Raw genomic sequence first — 25,753 nt, 5'->3', positions numbered from 1 at the left:
TGAGGACGCCGTCCTGGACCTTGAGGCGGATCTCACCCTGGAAGTATTTAGAGCGGGGAAGGGCGTGGGCAGCGATGGCATTCCTGCAGAGTTCTATCAGGTCTTCTTCCCCTCTGTTACTCAGCACTTACTTGAGGTTTACTTAGAAGCTAAAACCACTGCTGTACTCCTGAAGTCAATGCGGGAGGGTTGCATCTCTATGATGCTAACAGCGTTGGATAGCTCTGACTTATCAGCATATAGGTGACTCACGATGATCAACACAGACATGAAAGTGCTCTGTAAGGCATTGTCCCTTAGGCTATGCCCAGTTATTACACAATTAATACATGAGGACCAGTGTGGCTTCATCCGCGGTCACAACACCACTATTTGATTTGATTTTAGGTTTTATATAGCGCTTGAATGCCCAGGGGCGTCTTGGCGCTGTCAACATCTGAAGGCTAATGCATGTACTTCACGAGGTGGAGGGTCAGGACAAAGAGCTCACCGTTGCTTTCATTGACATTGACAAGGCCTTTGACATGGTCGATTGGTGGTACCTCATACCGTCCTGGGAGTCGTTTCACAGTTTTGAGGTTGGGTGAGCCTCGCGGCCCACATCTAGGGTGCGGGTTGGTAAATTATGCTCCCATAGTTGGCCAGTTAGCAGGGGAATGCAACAGGGCTGTCCGCTCCTTCAACTTCTATTGCCTGTAGCATTTAAACCACTGGCCATTTGGATTCATCAGGAAATGGCATACTGGGGAATCACAGTTGGTAACGCTAGTCACTTGGTGTTTTTATTTGCTGACAACACCCCTTTTTGTATCTTACACACCGAGAGGCTCCCTCCCCCTGTTGTTGGGGCACTTGGATGAGTTCATGGAGGTGTCGGGCCTCCATGTTAACTGCAATAAATCCCTATTGTTTCCCTTGGGAACACTTCTCTCCTGAGCCACAGAGACCCTGCCAAGGCTGCCTCCCTGATGGGAGAGTTATAGCTTCTGCTATTTGGGCATGATGGTGGCACATACGGTAGAGTAACGCTTACAATACAATATCACCAGGGTACGGAGGGCCTTCGGACCTCCATTCAATTCTCGAACGCCCTACCCTTTTCCCTAATGGCGTGCGTAGCCATTTCAAAGATGGTGGGTTTGTCACGGCGTCTCTACTCCCTGCAACAATCATTTGATTGACTCCCTCAGAACGTGTTCAGGCAACTCGATTCCATGCTTACCTCACTGATCTGGGCAGGTGGATGCAGTAGGGTGGCGAGGGAGTTTGGTTTTCTCCCATTGGAGGAGAGAGGACTGGCGGTTCTGATAGAATTAAAATGTTTTACTCTCATACTTGTAGTATTTTACTTGACATCATGTTAGCATTTGTGTAGCTATCTTGAAATAGGTCCTTGCTGTATTCATACATTATTATTAAGTACAGATGATATGTAAGTTAGTAGATAGCTTGTACCAGGCTGCACAATCAAAACTTCTGTTCTGTACCCCCATTCTATGACGACAGCTACCAGTATTTTTCCATAATAGGTGGGTCTTTGTGGGTTCCGCAAAAATCATAATGCAACTTCATTCTTGTTAGAGTCAGTCCCTCGTCAGCCATCATAGGACGCTGGACAGACTGGACTCCACTAGAGTGTACTATGTGAGTAAACTAGTTTGATTAAATTCTCTACTACGTCATCGACTCTTCATTCTTGGAAGGCTAGAGGAGGTCGAAAGTGACCAGGGTGGCACTAGTTTGGTCACTTCCTTCAGTCCCCAACCTGGAACAGTATTACCTGGCTTCAAAGCAGCAGCACGCCACACGTTAGCTCACACAGGGGAGTAACTGGGAGCAAAGGTTATTTGATGACCCCAGTTGCGACTTCTACCTCCCTCAGATCCTGATGGCGGGTGGTAGAGGCATGGGGCATGTATCATATCTCATTAAACACGCAGCGTCCTTATGGGAATGAATAGTGAAGTTAGTCTGGCAGGAGGGTGGTTGTGAGACACCGGGGGTTCTGTACCTCAGTGAGGAATTTATCGCATTTGAAGATGCCCAGAGCAGCTTCAATTTGGGGAGTGGCCTATTTCTGCAACATGCAAGCTTCACTGCTATAGTTCAGGAGATATGGACCTCATTCCCTGCAGCCCCGTGCTCCTCCTGTGTTTTTCCAGGACTTGTTGAGACTGGGGTAAAGTCGACATATGGTCTCCCTGCTCTGCAAGGCCATGCTAGCCGACTGGACTGGTACACCCACTAGCACGTGCAGCTTGGAGCAACGAGCTAGGGACTCAAATTGAAGATGCAGTGTGCGATTGTTGGACTTGGCCCTTTTGGCAGGTTCACCCCTAAACTTTTTGTTTTAAAGGTGACCTGGTGTTAGTTGTTTTTGGCTTCTGCGCACTTTAACAGTGTCCCAGTGTAAAGTGCGTGCACACTCTGAGTGCATGTTGTGAGATTGGCCTGCCCTCCCATAGGAATGCATGGGGATGTGTGTGTCAATGGTAGTTCCTGATGCATGGGAAGTGCAGGGGCGAGTTTGGTATGTGCAAACTCGTGAGATAAAATGCTGCGCGACGATGTGCGCAGATTTAATGTGAGTTGTGTAGAAGTGCCACTTCTAGAAGTTGGCATGTATCTGTAGTAAATGTGAATTGACTGTCTGGCTTGTGATTGGCTGGAGCTGGCTGGTGTGCCTGGCTCCAGGAGTCAGGATGGGTCTGCCCCGGTGGTGAGTGGAGAGATCTGCATGTTGATGGGAGGGAGGAGTGCACCTGGGACCTGAATAGGGCTGGGCCTTCCCTCCACAATGCTGGCTCCGCCCCCTGTGGTGAGTCTGATGTCCCTAGCCTGTCCTGTGAATAGGGAGAGGGGCTGAGCAAAACAAAGTGCTCAGGAACCAGTTGCATCTGGTTCGCCCCTTCCCTGCACCTTTGGAGACAAAGGAAATATGTGTATAAAAGAGGGGCTATGACCCCATGAAAATGTTATCTCTGTGGATCCTATCCTGAGGGGGGCTTGTTGCTGCTGGGCGCCAGGAAGTACCGCCACTGGGGACTGCCTTCCTGCCTGGAGGGCCCTGTGAGCTGGACCCTAGGACCAACCTTTGCCCCCTTCCTTCCTTCCCTGAACTTTCCCCTGGACTTTGGGACTTGGCGCTAAAGCGCCTGGGAAGCGCTTTATTTCTACTTCCAGGAGGAGCGAGGAACGCAGGGACTCTGCAGCACGAAGCTGCAGCCTATTTTGAGGGAATCCCGACGTAGGGATTCCCCCACCCTTGTGCACTCCAAGCGGGTGCCCACCCCGCTCCTTTGCCGAATTTTATACCCCGGCGGGTGCCCACCCCGCCAGGACTGTGAACCAAAACGGGAGCCTACCCCGTATTGCACTGGAGAATCACGGCCGCTGGTCCGGGAGTCTCCCCTCTTGCAGCCTCACAGCTCCCCTGACATCAAGCGCCCTCCGCGCTGGGATTGGTCCCAGCCGTGGGCGCTGCCTAGCATCAAAGGGGGCTCGACCGGCGGAAGTCTTTCAGAGCAGGGAAGGCGCTGGGCGTCCCGGCCTCAGCGCTCGTCCCGGACACCGCCAAGCCTACCCCCGGAGATCCCAGCAGCACGAGGAAGAAGCTACTGGATCCCACAGACCAACGAAGAGCAGAGACCGGAGCAGGGTCCAACGCGGGGCTCCTGTGACGAGGAAGGAGCCCCGCCGCGCTCGAAGAGGAAGCTACCCAACCCAGTCCGGTGAATGAGGCAGAGCTGGGGGGGCGCCATGTGACCAAATGATGTGCCTGATCGAGGCACAGGGCTCTTTGGACTTTTGAGCGGCCCCGGATGGCAGCGGGCCGTCCACCGTTTAGTGGGTTATTTTTCCACGGTTTGTGAGCGGCCCCGGGAGGCAGCGGGCCACTCCAACGTTAACCTCAGCATTTGGGGGCAGTTCTGTTTTAGAGCCCCAAAGGCTCCTACACCCACGGGGGCATTTCGTGGCAATGCAGAGCCCCGTGGCTCCAACGTGATTTGGGGGCATTCATGAGCATTCAGAGCCAGAGGGTTCCAACGTGGCACATCTATTCACAGGGCTACTGAGAGCCCAGGCCGCATTCCTACCTCACAGCTGCCCAGCAAGTAGTGGGCAGCTGCTACGTTTAAGCCCCCTGTTGCGCACTCTTCTTTTACTGCCTGCGCAACTTACCTTGACTGTTCGGACATAGGGCGTTGGCCCTGGGAGAGGCCCGTTGGCCTGGGGTCAATACCTAAGTGATTTTTGCGCAATGTGATTACCTACTACGTTTGTGATGATAATTGCCTAAGGTGATTTATGCGTAATGTGCAATGCCTTTATGCCTATACCTCTAAATGTGTTTTTATGCTTAGGAGGTTGCTCTGCCTAGTCTAGTTTATACTAGTGAATTCGTTTTCCTGCGTGATCTATGCCTATGGTGATTAGTATTGCGTAGTGTGTTCCTACCCTTTACCAGTGGTTACTGGTAGTGTTCTACAAGTGTTATTTTGTGCTACAATTATCCTATGTTCTAAGTGCTATTTCTACTAAGTGCTGATTCTGACAGTGGCCCACATGGCCCTGTTCTGGTGTAAATAATCCCCTGTAAATACTGCCCAGTGCCAGTTGGCACAGTGTATCTGTGTGATTATGATCTAATGTGTTTATGGTAATACAAAGGCTATTTTTATATATATAACCTTGTGTGGAGTTCCTTTTTGTGGTGTGCCTAGTGTGTTGCTGCTGTGTGGGTGTGTTGCGCAAATGCTTTACACATTGCCTCCGGGATAAGCCTTACTGCTCGTGTCACGTTGCCAAGGGGGTGAGCAGGGGTTATCTTGGCGTGTAACTCCCTTGCCCTAACTAGAGTGGTGGTTTCTGCCTGGCTTCGGCGCAAGCCTTAGCCAACCAGAAATCCCATTTCTAACAGCGATATTATGTGTGCACTAGTAAAAATGTATCTCAAGTAATGCTAGATTTATACTAATCCACTTTCATTTTCTGCGCTCGACCTACATAACGCCTGCGGCCTTGCATAAAATAGACCCAACTAGACCACCAAACTGCCCCCTCTGCTTTGCAGCTTATTTTCTACATTCTGTTTGCAAAGAAACAAAGTGGACCCTATAAGTCAAAGGGACCTAGGATATGCATAACATTTAAAAAACATTGGTCCCTTCATGAAGGTAATAAACAATGAAGCATAGAACTATAATGAGATCTATGTTAACCTTCTCCAAGTTGAGAATCCGTTCATTAATTTCAACAATGATTCAAAGCCATAGGACAAACAAATAAGTCGGCAAAATATTGGAAATCAACAGATTTCCAGTCCTCAGCCATTTATATTAAACCTAGGCGGAGTTTGCGGAGTCCTGCGATGCGGAACTCCACGAAGTGACAAAAAAACTCTGCAGAGTTCCGCAGGGGGAGGAGTGCGGTGCGGACTGCAGTTCGTGATGATCCTCCTGCTGCTCAGGTAGAAATTCTGTTCACTCAAAGATTTCTGAAGAGAAGATTTACAAGTGCAGATCAGGTGATCAGGAGGGACCATATTTATAGCACTAAAATAACATAGGGCCAGATGTAGGTAATCCCAGATTACCGATTCTTAAATACCGAATCATACCGATTCGGTATTTAAGAACTGGCAATCAGGATGTAGGTATTTTTACCGAATCAATTACCGAATCGGTAATATTCGGTAATTACCGAATCGGTATTTACCGATTCATTAATTGCCATTGATTCCTATGGGCCTTGAGGCCCATAGGAACCTATGGCAATTACCGAATCGGTAAATACTGATTCGGTAAAATTACCGAATTGACAAGGGGGACAGGGTGTCACTTTGACACCCTGTTGCACCCCTGATTCAGGCTTGTGTGCCATGTGACACACATACATGCCCTGAGGGCATGTATGTGTGCCACATGGCACACAATGTGTGCCCTGAGGGCATGTATGTGTGCCACATGGCACAGGTGTACATGCACAGATGTGCATGTACACAGGAATTCGTTATTTGCCATGCAATAGTATTACATGGTAAATAACGAATTCTTAGGGGCCTGTGGCACTGTTTCCAGTGCCACCTACATATAGATTTAACGATTCGGTAAATTTACCGAATCGGTACTTTACAGAATCGGTAAATTTACCGAATCGGAAAAATGTACCGATTCTGTAAAATATAGGCCCCCTACATCTCAATCACCAAATACCGGTCGGTAACGGCCGAAATCGGTAGTTACCGACCGGTATTTGGTGACCTACATCTGGCCCATAGAATGCTAGCCCTTGAGCTTGTACTCGCACCACCGTTCTCTTCAGTCTTTCCACCACCCTGGAGAAGGCGCTCCGCAGTCTACTACAAGGCTTCAGTGGTATGGATGCTCTCTCACTACACCCACATACAGATCTCAGACCTTTAGGCAAATTCCCCTCATGAAGGGAACTGCTCCCAAAAACATACGCGTTGTGTGTTTCCATTTCACAACAGACACTCAACCATCTGTCAGAGGGGCTGGTAGTGGAAACCAAGCAAGTCAGTTTAACCATCACACTTTTAGAAGGGGAGCATAGAGCATAAGTATAAGAGCAGCATTTGATTGAATGACTGTCCTGTGTAACCTCATTCTCAGAAGCTAAGAGCCTCAGGTGGAAATCTCTAACACAACTTCCCCCTTGCATCAGGTGGTCCCATGAGTTATTGTTGAGTATTAGGCGTTGAGTGCAATGTACTCATAGTCTTACAACCCTTCTGCCCCTGACTACACCAGCTGTGGAAGGTCCTCTCCCTTGTTATAGGCCCTCACATGTGGCTGTCACTGAGATCAGGGGTCTTTAATGACTGAGAGAGAGCCACTACAAGCATTGCACTGCATGTTGAGACGGTGAAAGACGACTAGTGTATTGACACGACTAACCAAAATACCCGCTTTTCACTTTGAAATACCTTTTTTTGGTAGGGGGATTCTCTCTATGCCCTCCCCATTATTCTGCCCTCAGAAGAGTTCATGTCTGTTCCTGGGGCTTCCTCTATCTCTGTCACCTCTTTAGTTTCTCAATCTATGGAACTTGTTCTTTGCGAGATTGGCGTGATCGCTGGTATGTGGCTCAAGTGTTGAAAAACTTTGATTGCAGCTGGAAGTCTACTCGCCTACATCTGGGGGTCTGATTGGTTCTGTCATCAAGAGATGGGATCCCTTCTCCAGCAGCTTCTCCATCCTGAACAGCGCCAAGGAGGCGTTGCTGAAGGTCGTGGGTCCCGGTGCCACCATGGCCGCCTTCAGAGATGTCAACTTTGAGGTATGGTCTATTGGTTGTATATCAAGCAGTGAGAATCCCTGAGCCAACCATAGTTTACTAGACATATAGTTTACTGAGAAGCCCTGTACCAACCATAGAGTTTGAGATGCCCTACGCTAACCATAGAGTTTTATGAGACACTCATTGTGCTAACCCTAGAGCACAATGGAGAACTCTACCTTTATGAGGTTGAAGAGAGTCCTCATCCAATCCCATGATGCTTTGCGCCAAGCATATCTGCAATGCGGGCCAAACTCATGATGTGTGCAATGTTGCATCGAACTACGTCATTCTGTGCCCAAGGAGGCAACAAACAGCTGTATGTACAGAACCCTCAATCACAAATGTTACACGCAATAATCAACAACCCTATCCATAGTGCAGAGTCACTTCACAACCTCATGCCAACTTATTTATCTAAACACTTTATACATAATATTAAATCACCCAACAGTGCCATTTGCAGGATCGTTTTTTTGTGTTTCTTAAAACTTTAGTAAGCAAAATACAAGATACAAATATTCTGACATACGTTGACAAAATCTCACAGTGACTCTCTGAACATATAAGGTAAGCTTTACAAAGAAATGATGTAACTTTCACAGCATATGGTAATGTGCAATAACTAAACTAGTATATAACAGGTAAACCACAATTTTAGCAAGTTCTCCTACATAGTTATTCACAATTATGAGGCTAATTTTCAGAATGATCCATGAAAATGGTTATGAAGAAATATTATTTCAATGTGAATTCAAAATACTTATTTGACAGTCCTTACAAGAGATATTAGGCCGATTCTGGAAGTGAATTTAGATGAGAGAGGTAAACACCTACCCTGGGAATTTGAAAGGTGGCAAACATAAAATCTAAGTCCATGCAACAAGAATAATACACGTAAATGATTATACTACCAATGATACAGTATCTTCTTTTCATGTCTTCATCAGGTGAAAATTAAATTTACTTCACTTTAGAAAGCTTGTTAAAACATGTTGTCTGGTCACCCACACGCAAACCCTTATTTTCAAAAAGTAACTGTAAAAATGTATGTTTTGGTCTCCCTAATCTGAAAGTGTTGGTTAACCTTTGCTTGCTAGGCCCTAGTTTACTCCAACCTCCGAGCCCAGACTGAAGTGGGTAGAACTAAAAAGATGCACAACTGACAGAAAGCCATTTTCTTTCCTTTCTCAGACTTGGGGGCACATGCATCATTGAAAATTGCATTTGCAAAAGGTACGAATTCGAAAAATTCGCCCGTTTGCGAATGCAATTTCATCATTTGGGATGCATCATGATTTTTGTACTTTTCACAATTTAAGAAATCGCAAAATTACGATTACTTAAATTGCGATTGCAGTTAAGGAATCTCAAATTGAGATTCCTTAAATGCAATGCATCAAACTTAAAAAATTAGCGATTTCGCTAATAGGGGGAGCAAATTACCATGAAGTTGACCTTCATGGTAATTTGCGAAAACTTTGAAAAATGCACTAAAGTGCATTTTTCAAAGTTCCATTTTACACACGTGCAAAATGTACTTATAGGCAGATTTCAGGGGTGCAACAGGGTGTCCTTTTGACACCCTGGCACCCTTGATTTTGCATTCTCAATTTGCGATTCTCTAATTGAGAATCGCAAACTGAGAATGTCTTCCCATTCATTCCTATGGGCCTCTAGGCCCATAGGAATGAATGGGGAGGTATTCCTTAATTGCGATTCGCAATTTGCGAGTCGCAATTAAGGAATTTTAAGAAATCGCTTTTTTTTAGCGATTTCTTCATGCATAGCCTTTTGCAATTCCTTATTAGCGAATCCTTATTTTTCGCTAATAAGGAATCGCAAATGGCATTGTTGATGAATGTGGGCCTAAGAAAAGTCAAACAATGTCTCACTTGACTTTATAACTTAACCATCAACAATGTTATTCCATGCATGCTGTGTGTCAATTGAAAAATATAACCAACCTAAAAGCATATTTTTAGGAACTTATTTAAAACAAAATAATAAGGAACTGGTTGCTACACATGCCATCAAAGAACCTTAAACCTAACTGAAAGGTCTGCAGCTCAGTGGCCCTCTCCCGACAAAAGATTTGTGTCGGGTGAGTGGGCCTTTGACGCGCTGGTGTAGGTTACAATCCCTGTAGGGAGTATACCTGGGAGGGGCAGACTTGTAACACCCTGTTGTGGGTCACAATAGAAGGTGTGCATTGTCTCTGTAGTGTATGCCTGTGAGGTAAAAAATGTGGCCACCCCTCACACTCTGGTATGTATTAACCCCTTCAATGCTGATGACGGCCCCCAGCCGTCATGCATCACGGGGCTCGTGTGCTGATGACGGCTGGGGGCCGTCATGATCCCGCCCACTTCAAAAAACGCCGCACAGGCGCAGAATCGCGGCCGCGCCCAAGGGGTTAAGAAACTACGCTAAATATTGTCATATTCCAGGGAGCAAGGCATGTTACCAGGCATAGATGGCAGACACAGGCGTTAACATATCTGTTTCTTGACAGGTGAAAACCTCGAAAGAGTCCCTCACCGTGGGCCGCATTGCGAGGGTATGGCGAGGGCTTCGCAGTGAGCTGCTCAGCTACGACCACTACTCTGTGCAGTTCCCCCTTGACTTGGACGCCAAGGTGAAGGCCCTTTTGTTGGCGACAGGCCTCTATATCGTAAGTATAGTCTTCGGCAAAGCTTTTACATTCGACGTGGAGCTAAACCTTAGCTCGCTTGCAGACTCTATATCAATAGATTTAGGGAATATTCCTGCTGGATGATAACCCTAGCACTTCAGATCTAAACAAAGCGTGAGAAGATGTTATGTTATGTTATGTTAAATTACTTTTAGAGCGCACTTACACCAGGCGGTTTCATGGCGCTTAGAGCGGGAGGTAGTGGAACCAGCAGTGAAAAGTGAAAGGAAAGCGAAGAGTTACTCAAAGGCCTGGCAGAACAGGAGAGTTTTCAGGCGGGATCTGAAATGGGGGTAGGACGTGGTTGATCTTAGTTCCAAAGGAAGGGAGTTCCAATAGGAGGGGGCAAGGAAGGAGAATCTGAGCCCAGACTGCAGGGGGAAATGAAGGTGACCAGCGCTGCCCAGGTGGGTACATGGCATGGCCTAACTCAAAATAAATTCAGAGACAACCTATTAGGGAAACAATGAAGAGATTGAAGAGCTAACGCTATCCGTGCAGAATCCCAGCTACGGCACCAGTTTCTCCCACCTTCCTGCAGAGGTAACACCTCTGAGGCAATATCTTCACAAGTAGTTACCTTTAGGGGCTCCGAAGGAACTTTTTCCAGCGCTGTGAAAGTGAAGTAGAGGTCCCAAGAGCAAGCATTGTTTCTTTATGGGGAAACAACCTTTGCAACGCAACTTTTACAACGCACTACCATTACAACAAAACTTTTACAACGCAACATCCATTACAACGCATGCAATTACAACGCAATCATTACAACGCATGACACTACAACGCACACCACTACAACGCATGTCATTACAACGCAGTCATTACAACGCATACCATTACAACGCATAACATTACCATCCAACACTTACCCTACTGTTGCACCCCCTGGAGTTAGAATAGTAATTTTTATCCCTACACTATCCAACACTTACCCTACTGTTGCACCCCCTGGAGTTAGAATAGTAATTTTTACCCCTACACTATCCAACACTTACCCTACTGTTGCACCCCCTGGAGTTAGAATAGTAATTTTTACCCTTACACTATCCAACACTTACCCTACTGTTGCACCCCCTGGAGTTAGAATAGTAATTTTTACCCCTACACTATCCAACACTTACCCTACTGTTGCACCCCCTGGAGTTAGAATAGTAATTTTTACCCCTACACTATCCAATACTTACCAAACATGCAATGTAATGTTATGCGTTGTAATGGTATGCGTTGTAAAGGTATTATGCGTTGTAATGGAATGCGTTGTAAATGTAGTTTTTAAAATTTCGTTGTAATGGAATGCGTTGTAATGGATGTTGCGTTGTAAAAAATGTGTTGTAAAGGTATGCGTTGTAAAAGTGTGCGTTGTAACGTCATACATCCCTCTTTATGAGCCTAGAACAATATAAATATGTGCAGTCCTGACAGTGCTTTCTTAAACCTGGGGGTAGAGATGGCAAGAGCACCATCACATTGATAATAACAATTTGGAATCTGTGTTAATGGAGACACACATTCTATTGACCCTGGCCTCAGCAGTTCAGGAAGGACCTCGAGACTTGGAAGTTCAACCAGCAGGAGAACAGGCAGCTCATTCTTCCAGCGTGTCGAGACCCCCACGGCTGATGCAGCGGCACTCTACAAATCCGATTGATTGATTAATCAATTGATTGATTTATACTCCTGCTATCTAGTGTTGGGCTCGGGCGTTAGCAAGTTATTTCTCTTCAAAGAAGTCTTTGGTCTTGAGATATCTCGTGACTCTTCCCTTACAATGCCCCAGTACACAGACTCCACCTAAGATTGCTTTTTTCCACCATCGGGTTCGGATGTTCCAGCATGTGCTCCGGGACAGCTGATAACGTCTCTGCTCCTTTGGTTCCACTCACTGTATATCCTGATCATTTGTCGGAAGAATCGTTGAGAGGAGCACGGGCAAACCTTCACTTCGGTTCTGAACCCATTGGAACAGCTCCATTCCAGAACTCGGGTCGTATTAAGAATGACAGTTAGGGAAGGAGGTATGGGGAATACACCCTTAATAATTAACCCCTTGCATGCTGATGACGGCCCCGTCCGTCATGCACCGCGGCGCTCGTGTGCTGATGACGGCTGGGGGCCGTCATGAACCCGCCCACTTGCGATTTTGCCGCACAGGTGCAGAATCGCGGCCGCATGCAAGGGGTTAAATCTGTAAAGCACCTGGTTACACTGTTGCTAGTGTGTCCCCGCTCTAAAGGACAACCAAGTAAAGCCACTCAGCTGCTAATTCTGCCCCCCGGCCATATCACAGCCCCCTCCTAATCTTTAGGAAACAGATATGTTTTCAGCTCATTGCGGAATGTTAGCTCTGACGTCTCCAGCCGGAGCCTCAGAGGGAGTCTGTTCCATTGTTGAGCTACCAGGACACGAAAGGAACGTCCTCAGTGGCGTCACTAGGGGGGTGCGGGGGGTGCGGCCCGCACCGGGTGACACCAACACATGGGGTGACACCAATCACTGCAGCCTCGCCTCTGCTCTCACCTTTACTGTCGCTCCCTGTGTAAGCTTGTTCCTCATGCTGTTCACACTCGCCAGCGTCTCGCAGGAGATCTGCAATGCTTGACTGCAATGTTCTTTGCTCACAAGGCAACAGCTCACAGGTTAGCAGCCTAGCTCATCTGAGGGTGCATGGTTTCCTATTTTTCAGTATCTTGCACAGTCTTCAGTTTACCAGTGAACCAGTTCCAAATTTCAGCTTGCTCTTCACTACAGTGCCACTTGTTGCTCGCACTCTTGTTTATACAAATCCAGGGTAGACAGATGGAGTAAGAGAGAGAGGGAGACAGAGGGAGCTAGAGGGAGTAATACAGAGAGAGAGGGAGACAGAGGGAGTAAGACAGAGAGAGAGCTAGAGTGAGAAAGACAGAGAGAGAGGGAGCTAGAGGGACTAAGACAGTGAGAGGGAGACAGAGTTAGCTAGAGGAAGTTATTGTTATTGTTATTGTTAACTTAGATTTCTATAGCGCCAACTCACCTACAGGTCTAGACGTAAGTAGAAGTAGAAGTAAGACAGAGAAAGAGGGAGCTAGACAGAGAGAGGGAGCTAGAGGAATAAGAGAGAGGGACCTAGTGGGAGCAAGACAGAGAGAGAGGGAGCTAGAGGGAGTAAGACAGAGAGAGGGAGCTAGAGGGAGTAAGACAGAGAGAGAGGGAGACAGAGGGAGCTAGAGGGAGTAAGACAGAGAGAGAGAGGGAGCTAGACAGAGAGAGAGGGAGCTAGAGGGAGTTAGACAGAGAGAGAGGGAGCTAGAGGGAGCTATACAGCGAGAGGGAGCTAGAGGGAGTAAGACAGAGAGAGAGGGAGCTAGAGGGAGTAAGCCAGAGAGAGAGGGAGCTAGAGGGAGTAAGACAGAGAGAGAGGGAGACAGAGGGAGCTAGAGGGAGTAAGACAGAGAGAGAGAGGGAGCTAGACAGAGAGAGAGGGAGCTAGAGGGAGTAAGACAGAGCGAGAGGGAGCTAGAGGGAGCTAGACAGCGAGAGGGAGCTAGAGGGAGCTAGACAGAGAGAGGGAGCTAGAGGGAGTAAGACAGAAAGAGAGGGAGACAGAGGGAGCTAGAGGGAGCAAGACAGAGAGAGAGGGAGCTAGACAGAGAGAAGGAGCAAGAGGGAGTAAGATCGAGAGAGAGTGAGCTAGAGAGAGCTAGACAGAAAGAGGGAGCTAGAGGGAGCAATACAGAGAGAGAGGGAGCTAGAGAGAGTAACACAGAGAGAGAGGGAGACAGAGGGAGCTAGAGGGAGTAAGACAGCGAGAGAGGGAGCTACACAGAGAGAGGGAGCTAGAGGGAATAAGATAGAGAGAGAGGGAGCTAGAGCGAGCAAGACAGAGAGAGAGGGAGCTAGAGGGAGTAAGAGAGAGAGGGAGCTAGAGGGACTAAGACGGAGATAGAGGGAGCTAGAGGGAGTAAGACAGAGAGAGAGGGAGCTAGACGGAGCAAGACAGAGAGAGAGGGAGCAAGACAGAGAGGGAGCTAGAGGGAGTAAGAGAGAGGGAGCTAGAGGGAGTAAGACAGGGAGAGAGGGAGCTAGAGGGAGTGAGACAGAGAGAGGGAGCTAGAGGGAGTAATACAGAGAGAGAGGGAGCTAGAGCGAGTAAGACAGAGAGAGAGGGAGCTAGAGGTAGTAAGACAGAGAGGGAGACAGAGGGAGCTAGAGGGAGTAAGACAGGGAGAGAGGGAGCTAGACAGGGAGAGGGAGCTAGAGGGAGTAAGAAAGAGAGAGAGGGAGCTAGAGGGAGCTAGACAGCGAGAGGTAGCTAGAGGGAGCTAGAGAGAGAGAGGGAGCTAGAGGGAGTAAGACAGAGAGAGAGGGAGCTAGAGAGAGTAAGACAGAGAGAGAAGGAGACAGAGGGAGCTTGAGGGAGTAAGACAGCGAGAGAGGGAGCTAGACAGAGAGAGGGAGCTAGAGGGAGTAAGATAGAGAAAAAGGGAGCTAGAGCGAGTAAGACAGAGAGAGAGGGAGCTAGAGGGAGTAAGAGAGAGAGAGGGAGCTAGAGGGAGCAAGACAGAGAGAGGGAGCTAGAGGGACTAAGACGGAGAGAGAGGGAGCTAGAGGGAGTAAGACAGAGAGAGAGGGAGCTAGACGGAGCAAGACAGAGAGAGAGGGAGCTAGAGGGAGCAAGACAGAGAGGGAGCTAGAGGGAGTAAGAGAGAGGGAGCTTGAGGGAGTTAGAGGGAGTAAGACAGAGAGAGAGGGAGCTACAGGGAGTAAGCCAGAGAGAGAGGGAGCTAGAGGGAGTAAGACAGAGAGAGAGGGAGCTAGAGGGAGTAAGACAGAGAGGGAGACAGAGGGAGCTAGAGGGAGTAAGACAGGGAGAGAGGGAGCTAGACAGAGAAAGGGAGCTAGAGGGATTAAGATAGAGAGAGAGGGAGCTAGAGGGAGTAAGACAGAGAGAGAGGGAGCTAGAGGGAGTAAGACAGAGAGAGAGAGGGAGCTAGAGGGAGTGAAACAGAGAGAGGGAGTTGAGGGAGCAAGACAGAGAGAGAGGGAGCTAGAGGGAGTAGGAGAGAGAGAGGGAGCTAGAGGGAGTAAGAGAGAGAGCAGGAGCTAGAGGGATTAAGAGAGAGAGAGCGGGAGCTAGAGGGAGTAAGACAGATAGGGAGCTAGAGGGAGTAAGACAGAGAGATAGGGAGTAAGACAGAGATAGAAGGTGCTAGAAGGAGTAAGAGAGGGAGCTAGAGGGAGCAAGACAGAGAGAGAGGGAGCTAGACGGAGCAAGACAGAGAGAGAGGGAGCTAGAGGGAGCAAGACAGAGAGGGAGCTAGAGGGAGTAAGAGAGAGGGAGCTAGAGGGAGTAAGACAGGGAGAGAGGGAGCTAGAGGGAGTGAGACAGAGAGAGAGGGAGCTAGAGGGAGGAAGACAGAGAGAGTGGGAGCTAGAGGGATTAAGACAGAGAGAGAGGGAGCTAGAGGGAGTAAGACAGAGAGGGAGACAGAGTGAGCTAGAGGGAGTAAGACAGGGAGAGAGGGAGCTAGACAGAGAGAGGGAGTTAGAGGTAGCAAGACAGAGAGAGGGAGCTAGAGGGAGTAAGACAGAGGGAGAGGGAGCTAGAGGGAGTAAGACAGAGTGAGAGGGAGCTAGAGGGAGTAAGACAGAGAGAGAGGGAACCAGAGGGAGCTAGAGGGAGTAAGACAGAGAGAGGGAGCTAGAGGGAGCTAGACAGAGAGAGGGAGCTAGAGGGAGTAAGACAGTACCTAGCGCTGTACATTTCTGAAAGAGGTGGTCCATGCGGTAAGTCGTGAGGGGGTGACACCATGTGTTACCCGCACCGGGTGACACCAACCCTAGTGACGCCACTGAACGTCCTCCCATTCTTACTCTGCTGAATTTAGGAACCTGCACCATCCCCGTCCCGCTAGATCTCAGTTGACGGGTCGGGTGGTAGGGCGCAAGCAGGTTGTAAAGATAAGTGGGTCCTTTCCCCTGTAGAATGCGATGGCCCACACAGAGGGCTTTGAATGCCACACGTTCCTTACTAGGAAGCCAGTGCAATGCTTTCAGAGCTCTTTCAGAGTGTAACACCAGAGACCACTGATCGGGCCACCACTGTTGCAGATGCCCAGGGTGGAATTGGGCATCTACAACCAATCACTTGCCAGAGCCATGAGTTTTCTAATGTGCTGTCACAAATTGAGGTCATCGAAGGAAGGCAGCCTAGCCCAACACCTATGGGCTTGTCTTAACACGAACCTATGGCGAGCAGGGCATGAATATTGTGAAAGAGGTTTAAGAACTTTATGCTTGAAAGACCTTTGGAGCATGCAAGTAAGCCAAAACGAATTCAAACGGCAAGCGAAAATAAGTACAAAAAAGCTCTCTTCAGTGGAAGATAAGGCTCGTCTAGCAAAAAGAAGTCACGGATGGATGACCTTGCAATCTTATGCCCAGCTGACCCCACAGCAGTACCTAACCCTACCATTTACTGCACAAACAAAACTAAGTTTTTTAAAATTGAGAATGGGAGTCATCAATTTGTCGTTTCACTTGCCAAAATGGAAAAGAGATTACGTTCAGGAACACTGTCGACTTTGTGGGAGCCACAAAGAAGACATAATACACATCTTATGCCTCTGCCCAAACCTGCTGAACGAAAGACGGTCGCTTTTAAGGAAACGTTGGACTATAAATATGGTTAGATCGTGCAGAGCAGCAGTTTTGGCCTGCTTTGATCCTCGGAACATCAAACTAAACTGTGCCCTAGCAAGGTTTTTGGATCAAGCAGCAAAAAAACTTTGTGAGGGGACCCAAGTCCGTGAGCCTCCATCAGCATAACAACTTGGCAAGTTCCATCTGCCACCTTTCTCTATAATGGACTCGAACCTACATTCTCTTTTACATGTATATTTTGATATATTTTTTTAAATCCTGTAACTTGCAAAGGTTTTTCATGCAATAAAGTCTCTATAAGTATAGACACTGCAACCTCTACATGTCTCCAGAGCATGGAGAGATGACCTTCTCAGCACACCAGCTGTTTAAAAACAAAAGGATGGTTGGATATTGTAGAGAATTCCACTGGGTTCCATACCGGATACAGCATCCATGTCAGACTCCACTGAGTTGCCCGCTGCAGTCAGAAGCAAAGAAGATGAAGAACCGAAGGCACAGAAGGAACCGAACCCTGAGGTCGTCTCATCTGAGAACCCCATTGCCGAGGAGTGGGGACCAGGGCAAAGACCACTCCCAGAGCCTCCATTTCTCAGCCCATTGCTGAGGATCGACCTCGTAAGAAGTCTCGGGAAGAAGCCAAACACTGCTCTGAAGGGAGCAGGACATTGAGCCCAGATACTATCAACATTCGGGTCCATCTTCCAGCACTGATCTCTCTCCTCATCGAAGGACCACTTTTGGCTCCAGAGAAGCTTTGGCCATAGGGCTAGAGCCTTTACATCAGCCGACCCCGACTCCACCAGCAATCTCAGATTACCTGCCTACGAAGCTGAAACGGCTTTGAAGCGGACTCCAAAACCAACTCCAAAGTGGTCTCCAAAAATGACTTTGACACTGAGTCCAGAGTCGAATGATCCACCAGCGCCATTGAGCGCCTAGAGGCGAGGGAGTATGAAATATATATTCATCTCTCCATGGGACAGACCCTTGCTAAGCCCGCAAGCTTTAGAGAAGCCTCACACACCTCAGCCAATACCTGTAAAGAAAAGGAAGTTTACTGCTGAAGAAGAGATATCTGAGGAAGTTCTAAAGAAGACAAAGGTGGATAAGGGTGGCTCAATGGTTAGAGTGGCAGACCCTGATACAGAGGTCTAGACGGGACTAGGGTTCAATTCCTGCCTCGGTGGGTCTTGGGCTTAAATTCCTCGGACCTGATAATTCTCGCCTCGGTGCCTATTCTAATCATGGGTCCCACTCCGCAACTCTGGGCAATAGCTTGCTAAATCTCACAACGGCCCCAACAATGCTAGGATGCCTGGCTTCACCTTGGGGGTGCCCAGGAGTTGGCACTTCACAGGGAAAAGCCAGGAAGGTTTCCACAGCGGTATGTGTACAAGCGCCGAGATACCCTCATGGGGTCGATTCGTGTGCTATACAAGTACTATTACATTTACAAAGGCTATGAACCCTGTACCACACCCGCCTCCACACACTCCCCAACATCCTCTGCGAGCACCGACGCCACCACCACCCATATCAACCCAGGAGTCTGTGTGCTGTTAACACACAGGATCAGTCCAGCAGAGTTCCTTTTACTGTCAGAAACCTTATTTTAAGGCAGAACCACCTATCAAAGGGGATAACCCATTGGAGGATAACCCACAAGAAGACATTAACCGAGAGGCCAACTCGGTCACGGCATCACTCCTCTATGAAACAGAGGAATATCATGCAGCGATACTAGGGGGCAGCATGCCACCACAACCACATACGAACATACATGTGGTGACGAGAAGAAGGACTTCCTCATGGAGACACCTTCAAAAATCGAAAGGTGGGTCCAGTACTTTAAAAGCATGTGTAAATGTGTGCCACAGAAAATTTCAGGGATTCAATCAAAACCCTGAGAGTTGAGAAAAAGTATAAACCTGCCCCATATGACTCTCTGTACCTCACGGGTCAAGTACTCTGTGACTTACCCTTCATCCCCCCCAATCACATAACATCTGTCGGGGTGAGAATAAAGTTGTTCCTTTCTCTCAAAATAACCTCAAACAAGTGTGTACTCTCTGTGATGATACAGGGGTCTTGATTGCAGTTCTACACCACTCCACCAAACATACAATCCCGACATCATGCAATGAGTCAAGAACACTTGCAACTCTTGTGGGAGGAAGTGCAAGCACTTCTCAGGAAAGGGCGCCATCGAACCTGTACCCCCACACCAGCCGGGCCTAGGGGTGTTCTCCCTGTAATTCTTAATTCCCAATATGGATGGTAGGTTGCAGCCTAGCCAAAATCTTAGGCCACTGAGCCACTACATCCTGTGAGAACACTTTAAGGTGACACCACTTCACGCTCTGCACAGGAGATGACACTACACCCCTCAGTACTCCTAGTTTCACACCCCCATACACCGAGACAACATCATTACCTCCACCATGTGGTAAGTGGACAACACTTACTAATTCAACGTTCTACCATTTGGGGGTCACAACAGCCCTAACAGTGTAACACATGTCTATTGGCTGTAGCTGTATATGTACAAAGAAATATCTTACGTGTCTTTACATATTTATGTATATGTAGTGTATTTCTGTTGTACAACCTAGCCAAAAGGCAGCGGAGGACTGTACAGAATCAAAGACAGATGTAAAGGCAACGAGTTATAGGAGGGGTAGGTGGGTTGTGGATGGTTAGTACATTGTGATGGAGTGTAATTTAATGAGAAACGTCTACAACTTTTTCTAGTGTCTGTTACACCAACGTTGGGTTCTGGAGCCGCGTGCTGCCTGGCGTAAAGTGCTTGAACGTCTCATCAGGGGTAGTTAGCGCTAAATAAATGCAATTACGAGTTACAATTACAATTACATGTGTTGTTTAGCAAAGTTACTATAGGGGCTATGCATGGAGATGATTCTATAGCATCACTGATCTTCCAGTTACACAGATCATGCACTGATTGTGTATGCATCACACTGCAGTGGAAAGAACATATCCAGTAAGCAGCCCCGGCCAGGTCAACTGCAACAATCACAAACTGCAGAACCATCACTCTATTACAGTATTCCTACCTACACTAAATATACATCTGTTGTAAATTTATACTTACTTCAATATGACTACTTGGTGTCTGTAGTCCTTTCTTAGTGTTCTTATCTTACCAGTCTCCCATACTACCTAAGTGTGTTCTATCTGTGTTGGGGATTCCAGCCTTGGCAGTTGATAGTCTGGTCAGCTGTGAGGTTTACTGCTCTGCTGTCTTATCCTATGTAACTTAATAAACCTATCTTAATAATCTGAAGACTTGTCTTGCTGCCTACCTAACATATTTACAACAACATATGGAGAAGTGTGGCTCAATGGTTAGAGCGGCAGACCCTGATGTCTCGCCTCGGTGCCTATTCCAATCATGGAGTCCCACTCTGCAACTCTGGGCAATAGCTTGCTTAATCTCCACAACGCTAAGGATGCCTAGCCTCCACCTTGGGGGTTCCCAGGAGTGGACACCTCACAGGGAAAGCCAGGATGGGTTCCACAGCGGCATTCGTACAAGCGCCTTGAGACCCTTGCGGGTGAGTAGTGCGCTATACAAGTATCAATTTACAATTTATTTACATCCCTACCTATATTAAACATTCTTCCTACATAGCAGAAGAAATGAAGGTTTGACCCAGCGTCAGACCAGAAGAGAGGAGTCTGTCTCAGCAGCAGTGCAGAGCGGAACAGAAGCCTGGCCCATCAGAGGCCCAGAAGAAAGCAGGTCCCAGGCCCAGCTCTCCCCGTGCTGCTGCATCGATCTTGCTCCTGTCTTCTCCTTCTTTTTACCACGTCTTTTGAGTGCCTTCTCTTGCTGCACCCTTGTTTTCACTACTTTCTCCCCTTTTTTTGAGTGCCTTCTCCTTGCTTTTCCCTCGTTTTTCACTACTTTCTCTTTTTTCCCCCCAATTTTTTGAGAGCCTTCTCCTTGCTATTCTCTCATATTTTACTGCCTTCTCCTTGCTTTTCCCTCATATTTTACTGCCTTCTCCTTGCTTTTCCTCCTGTTTTAATGCCTTCTCTTGCTCTACTCTTTTGTTCACTGCTTACTTCCTGCTTACCTCTGTTATTGGAGTTTTTTTCTCCTTGCTTTTCCCTCATTTGTCACTGCCTTCTCCTGCTTTTTGCCCAATTTTTTGAGTGCCTTCTCCTCCTTTTCCCTCGCTTTTTACTGCTTTCGCCTTGTTTTTCCCTTATTGTCGCTTGTGCATGCCACCTATTTTTCCCACCTCCACAGGGAGTCCGCAGCACCCTCATTGTGACTGAATGGGAATGGAGAAGTGTGGCTCAATGGTTAGAGCGGCAGACCCTGATGCAGAGGTCTGGCCCGGGACCAGGGTTCAATTCCCGCCTCGGCGGGTCTTGGGCTCAATTTCCCCGGACCTGATCATTCTCGCCTCGGTGCCTATTCTAATCATGGGTCCCACTCTGCAACTCTGGGCAATAGCTTGCTTAATCTCCGGCCCCAACAGCGCTGGGATGCCTGGCTTCACCTTGGGGGTGCCCAGGAGTGGACATTTCACAGGGAAAAGCCAGGAAGGGTTCCACAGCGGTATGAGTACAGCGCCAGGACGCCCCGTTGCTGGGGCAGCAGTGCGCTTTACAAGTACAAATTCATTCAAATGTATTCATTCAAATGCTGTGGGGATATCAAGGGGCTGGAGTTTCTGATTCCAGCCACTATCCTTGCACCAAAATCTAGCAATGACGACTTTTGTCCCAGGAAAAGGGAATAATCGCATAGACCTAGAAATACAAGTCCTTTGCATTGGTAATATGATGACTTCCTGCTTGAAGCAGATGGAAAATGTCAGTAGGAAAGCAGGGAGGGGTCAAGACAGGGTAGGGTCAGTCATGAGATAATGTCTGACCCTCGTGCTCTGCTCCGAGAAGGTGGGGGCCCTGCCTGGCCTCTGCTTTGGGGCTGTAGATGAGACCAGGTGCATACTTAATAATAATAATATTAATAATACTGAGCTTATGAAGCGCCTGGTTATACTAGCCAGTGTGTCCCCACGCTGTGCCGCTGAGGAACCCGTCCTGGCCTGTTCCTGTGAGGTGCCCACTCCTGGGCACCCCAAGGTGAAGCCAGGCAACCTAGCGGTAGGGCCGGTGTGGAGATTAAGCAAGCTATTGCCCAGAGTTGCAGAGTGGGACCCATGATTAGAGTAGGCACCGAGGCCAGAGAATTATCCGGTCCGGGACATTGAGCCCAAGACCCTGCCGCGACGGGAATTGAACCCTGGTCCGGGCCAGACCTCTGCATCAGAGTCTGCGGCTCTAACCAGTGAGCCACACTTCTCACTTGTGCCTGGTCTTGCTTCTTGGGAGGGGACCCTTGGAAGGCCGGGGCCTGATTGCAGATCTGTTGTATGCCAGCTCCATTGTGGTGCTTGGGGTCGGGCAGAGCCAGGTAGTGCTCTTCCCCAGAGACCCTCCCCTTGTCCATGCTATGGTTTCACCAAGGACACATCTGCCCTTGGTGAAACCATGCCGGGTATCCCTGGGATTAGGGGGTCTCGTTCTTGTAGACCCGATAGTTCCCGGCACAGAGTCTGTGGGCCACTTGATGTAAATGTAAATGTAAATGTAGTGCTTATATAGCGCACGTATCACCCCCGAATGTAAATGTAAATGTAAATGTATTGCGACTTATATAGCGCACGTATCACCCGAAGGTATCAAGGCGCTTGCTTAGGGAACCCGTCCTGGTATTCCCCTGTGAGATACCCCGGCAGGGTATCCACAAGGTGAAAGCCAGGCATCCCGCCGCGAGGGGCCGTAGTAGAGATTAAGCAAGCTATTGCCCAGAGTCGCAGAGTATGACCCCGTGAGTCGAGTAGGCACCGGAGCGAGAATTGTCGAGTCCGTGGAATTTTTGAGCACGAGACCCGCCGAGGCGGGGAATCGAACCCTGGTCCACGGCCGATCTCAGCTTCCGGGTCTGCCGCCTCTAACCACTGAGCCACGCTTCTCCTTGCGACCCGAAGGGGTCTCAAGGCGCTGTACACATACCGCTGTGGAACCCTTCCTGGCCTTTCCCTGTGAAGTGCCCACTCCTGGGCACCCCCAATGTGAAGCCAGACATCCTAGAGCTGTTGGGGCCGTTGTGGAGATTAAGCAAGCTATTGCCCAGAGTTGCAGAGTGGGACCCATGCTTAGAATAGGCATCGAGGCGAGAATTATCAGGTCTGAGGAAATTGAGCCCAAGACCCGCCAAGGCCCGAATTGAACCCTGGTCCAGGCCAGAACTCTGCATCAGGGTCTGCCACTCTAACCATTGAGCCACACTTCTCCATTGATGGAATGTTTCCACTTGTAGTGAGGGCTATAGATGTCTAGTGGTGAAGGTTAAGTTGGGGTGGACCTTGTATAATGGTGATGGAGAAGTTGTTTATGCATCTGTGGTGCAGATAATCACTGCCTCTGTTTCTCCTCTACACAGGATTACTTATATTACGAGCCAAGTAGCCAGAATAACAACTCAGCATCTTCGCCTGTTCCAGGACTCCGGCTACACATCTAAGGACCCTCAACTCTCAATACCGGAAGTGTCCCTGAAACTGCAGCCTGTGGCATCACTCATCTTTCTCCACTATTCAATGTATCTTACCTGTGTGTGCATAAACCCTATTGTGTGTCATGGCTACCGCAGTGCTGGACACCGTCCTACGAAGCAACGTCAAGGGGTTAGAGCTCCCTGTGTCCATGGACCACCCCTTCTCTGAACACCCATGCCTCATCCATAGCCTTTTATGAAAGGTGTAAAACAGAACTATCATCCCTGGAAAACATTAGCCACGGGGTCTTTGAGGGCGGGGCGGTGGCAGCGTGCAGGAGTACCATATCGTACCGCTCAACGCACTTCTAAAACGAGCCCAGTCTATTTAATATAACATTTAGGGTCTGATGCAGATGGGTAAGGATATCCCATACACCTAAATATGAATCCCCTAGGATTTAATGGAATTTATATCTCTCTTGGCTAATGCATAGGCATCATTATATAGGATATAAAGCATATCCATTGTAATCCATGTGAATCCCTTTTTAAACATTAAATGCCTGTAATTTTCCAATATAATAATTTGTATGTACATCTATTTGTGTTTAGTTCCTTTTAATAGGGCTGGTGTTAGCCAAGATTTTTTGATTTTACTAAAACTATAATTATAATAATAAATGCAGGCTTATTATGATGTTGGGTGGAGACAACGACTCGGCATGGGACCGACCGACATCCGGTCGGCAGTCCCGACCGATTGATTTCAATGCGACCAAACACAATTCGGTCACATGGTCCCTTTCCGCAATGGGAGCTCGTGTTACGACTGTAAACCGACCATAACACAAGCTCCCATTAAACGGGTCGTAACACAAGCTCCTATTGAGGAAAGGGAGGTGCAGTTCACCCCTGCACCCCCTGGCACATACCTCAAGGTGCCTTCCACAAGGTGCAGAGATCAACAGGGGGTGCCTCAAACCAGAGGCCGTGAACCAAAGGGGGCGCTGCCGGGGGCCCCAGAACATGCTTTCTGACATGGTTTCCATGTCGGACAAGCTAGCATAGAAACCATGTCGGAAACCATGCATTCTAATCTCAACGATGGAAAGGCCCGCCCTTGAGATTACAAGGCGTATTCCGACTGGCAGATGGGCTCTCTGAGCCCATCTCAATCCAGCTATAATTACCGGCCAGTTTACTTTCCGACTGCCTACAACATAATGAGGCGGTCGAAAAGTAAACCGACTGGCCCGTAAGATGTAGCCGTAAAGGCACTGACCGAGGGCCGTATTGTAATCGGCCCCAAAATATGGATGTAAATAAAAAATACTATAAACTCTGATCAGAGGACATTGTTGTGTGGCATAGCCCTTACATACCTCTGAGGTGCCAACATGTTTCTGCCCATAGACAGACTAACTAGGTCTCAGGCATTCGTCAGGGCTTATATATGGATCCCTATACTTAGTTAAGGTGAAAATATAAAAGTATATGGAGTGGACCTACCTCGCTCATAGAAGTCACAAAGTAAATTTCCCTAGTGCCTTGAGGCCCTTTGTCTAATGGTCTGTTTGACGGTGAAGGGTAGGAATCCTACGGGCGATTCTCCTTTATGAGCTTCATTGGCTTCCGCTGAGGCAAAGAATATCCTTTAAATCTCTCTGCCTTGTCTTCAAGGCCCTGCATGGGCTTGGGCCTAGCTCTCTGCAAGCCAAATTTGCCTGGTACATTCCTACCAGAGCACTCTGCTCTGCAACTGCTTGTCTGGTGAAAGTCCCTAGGTTCAAGAGGGTCAGGGCGGGGGGAAGGTCTTTCGGAGTTGCTGCTGCTAGGCTCTGGAACAGTCTGCCCCTGGAGATCCGTCAAACCGAGGAACTTCTCCTCTTCAGGAAACGTGTCAAAACTTGGCTGTTTCCGAAGGTTTAATCGGCTGGACTCCTTTCCCCTGCCACACTCTTGTCTGCCACTTTGTGAAGCCTAAGCGCCAGGATGCCTGTAAGGTGATAGTTGCGCTCTACAAATTCCCTAAATAAATAAAATAAATAAATATGACAATAGGAGTCGCCCACCCAGAACAGACCATGAGGCAAAATTTACCTAGTTCAATTTCAATCTGTTGCAGCATCTCTCGGCATCCCTTAGTGGATGGAATCGCACTAGAACTCTAGGGGCCAGATGTAGGTAGCCAAATACCGGTCGGTAATGGCCGAATTCGGCCGTTACCGACCGGTATTTGGCTTTCGACATGTAGGGGGATTGCAACAGGGCATTTCGGTAATTTTACCGAATCGGTAAATATACCGGTCGGTAAATTTACCGACCGGTATTTTTACAGAATCGGTAAAATTAATATATAGGTGGGACTCTTCTGAGTCCCACAAGCCCTACAAATTCGGTATTTTACCATCAAATTCAATTTGATGGTAAAATACCGATTCAGGTGTGCATGCACATGTGTGCATGCACACCTGTGCCATATGACAGGCAGACCTGCCCTTAGGGCAGGTATGCCTGCCACATGGCCCCCGAACCTTTTTTGGGGGTGCTAGAGGGTGTCAAAGTGACACCCC

General features: G+C 48.2%; 1 protein-coding gene across 1 annotated transcript in view; it reads left to right on the top strand.

The window, feature by feature from the left end:
• Positions 1-24,981, top strand: part of LOC144798286 (phospholipid scramblase family member 5-like) — a 63,952-nt gene extending 38,971 nt beyond the window's left edge. Inside the window, exons 6-8 of the mRNA XM_078669060.1 lie at positions 7,138-7,302; positions 9,818-9,976; positions 23,124-24,981. Coding sequence (XP_078525186.1) covers positions 7,138-7,302; positions 9,818-9,976; positions 23,124-23,204 — 405 coding nt within the window. The 3' untranslated portion in view covers positions 23,205-24,981. The remainder of the gene's footprint in view (positions 1-7,137; positions 7,303-9,817; positions 9,977-23,123) is intronic.
• The last annotated feature ends 772 nt before the right edge of the window (positions 24,982-25,753 follow it).

Source organism: Lissotriton helveticus, chromosome 12 (genome assembly GCF_964261635.1).
Source record: "Lissotriton helveticus chromosome 12, aLisHel1.1, whole genome shotgun sequence".
In the NCBI taxonomy this organism is placed as follows: domain Eukaryota; kingdom Metazoa; phylum Chordata; class Amphibia; order Caudata; family Salamandridae; genus Lissotriton; species Lissotriton helveticus.
The sequence above is the reverse complement of the archived record's forward strand: the minus strand, read 5'-3'. Positions and strand labels throughout refer to the sequence as shown.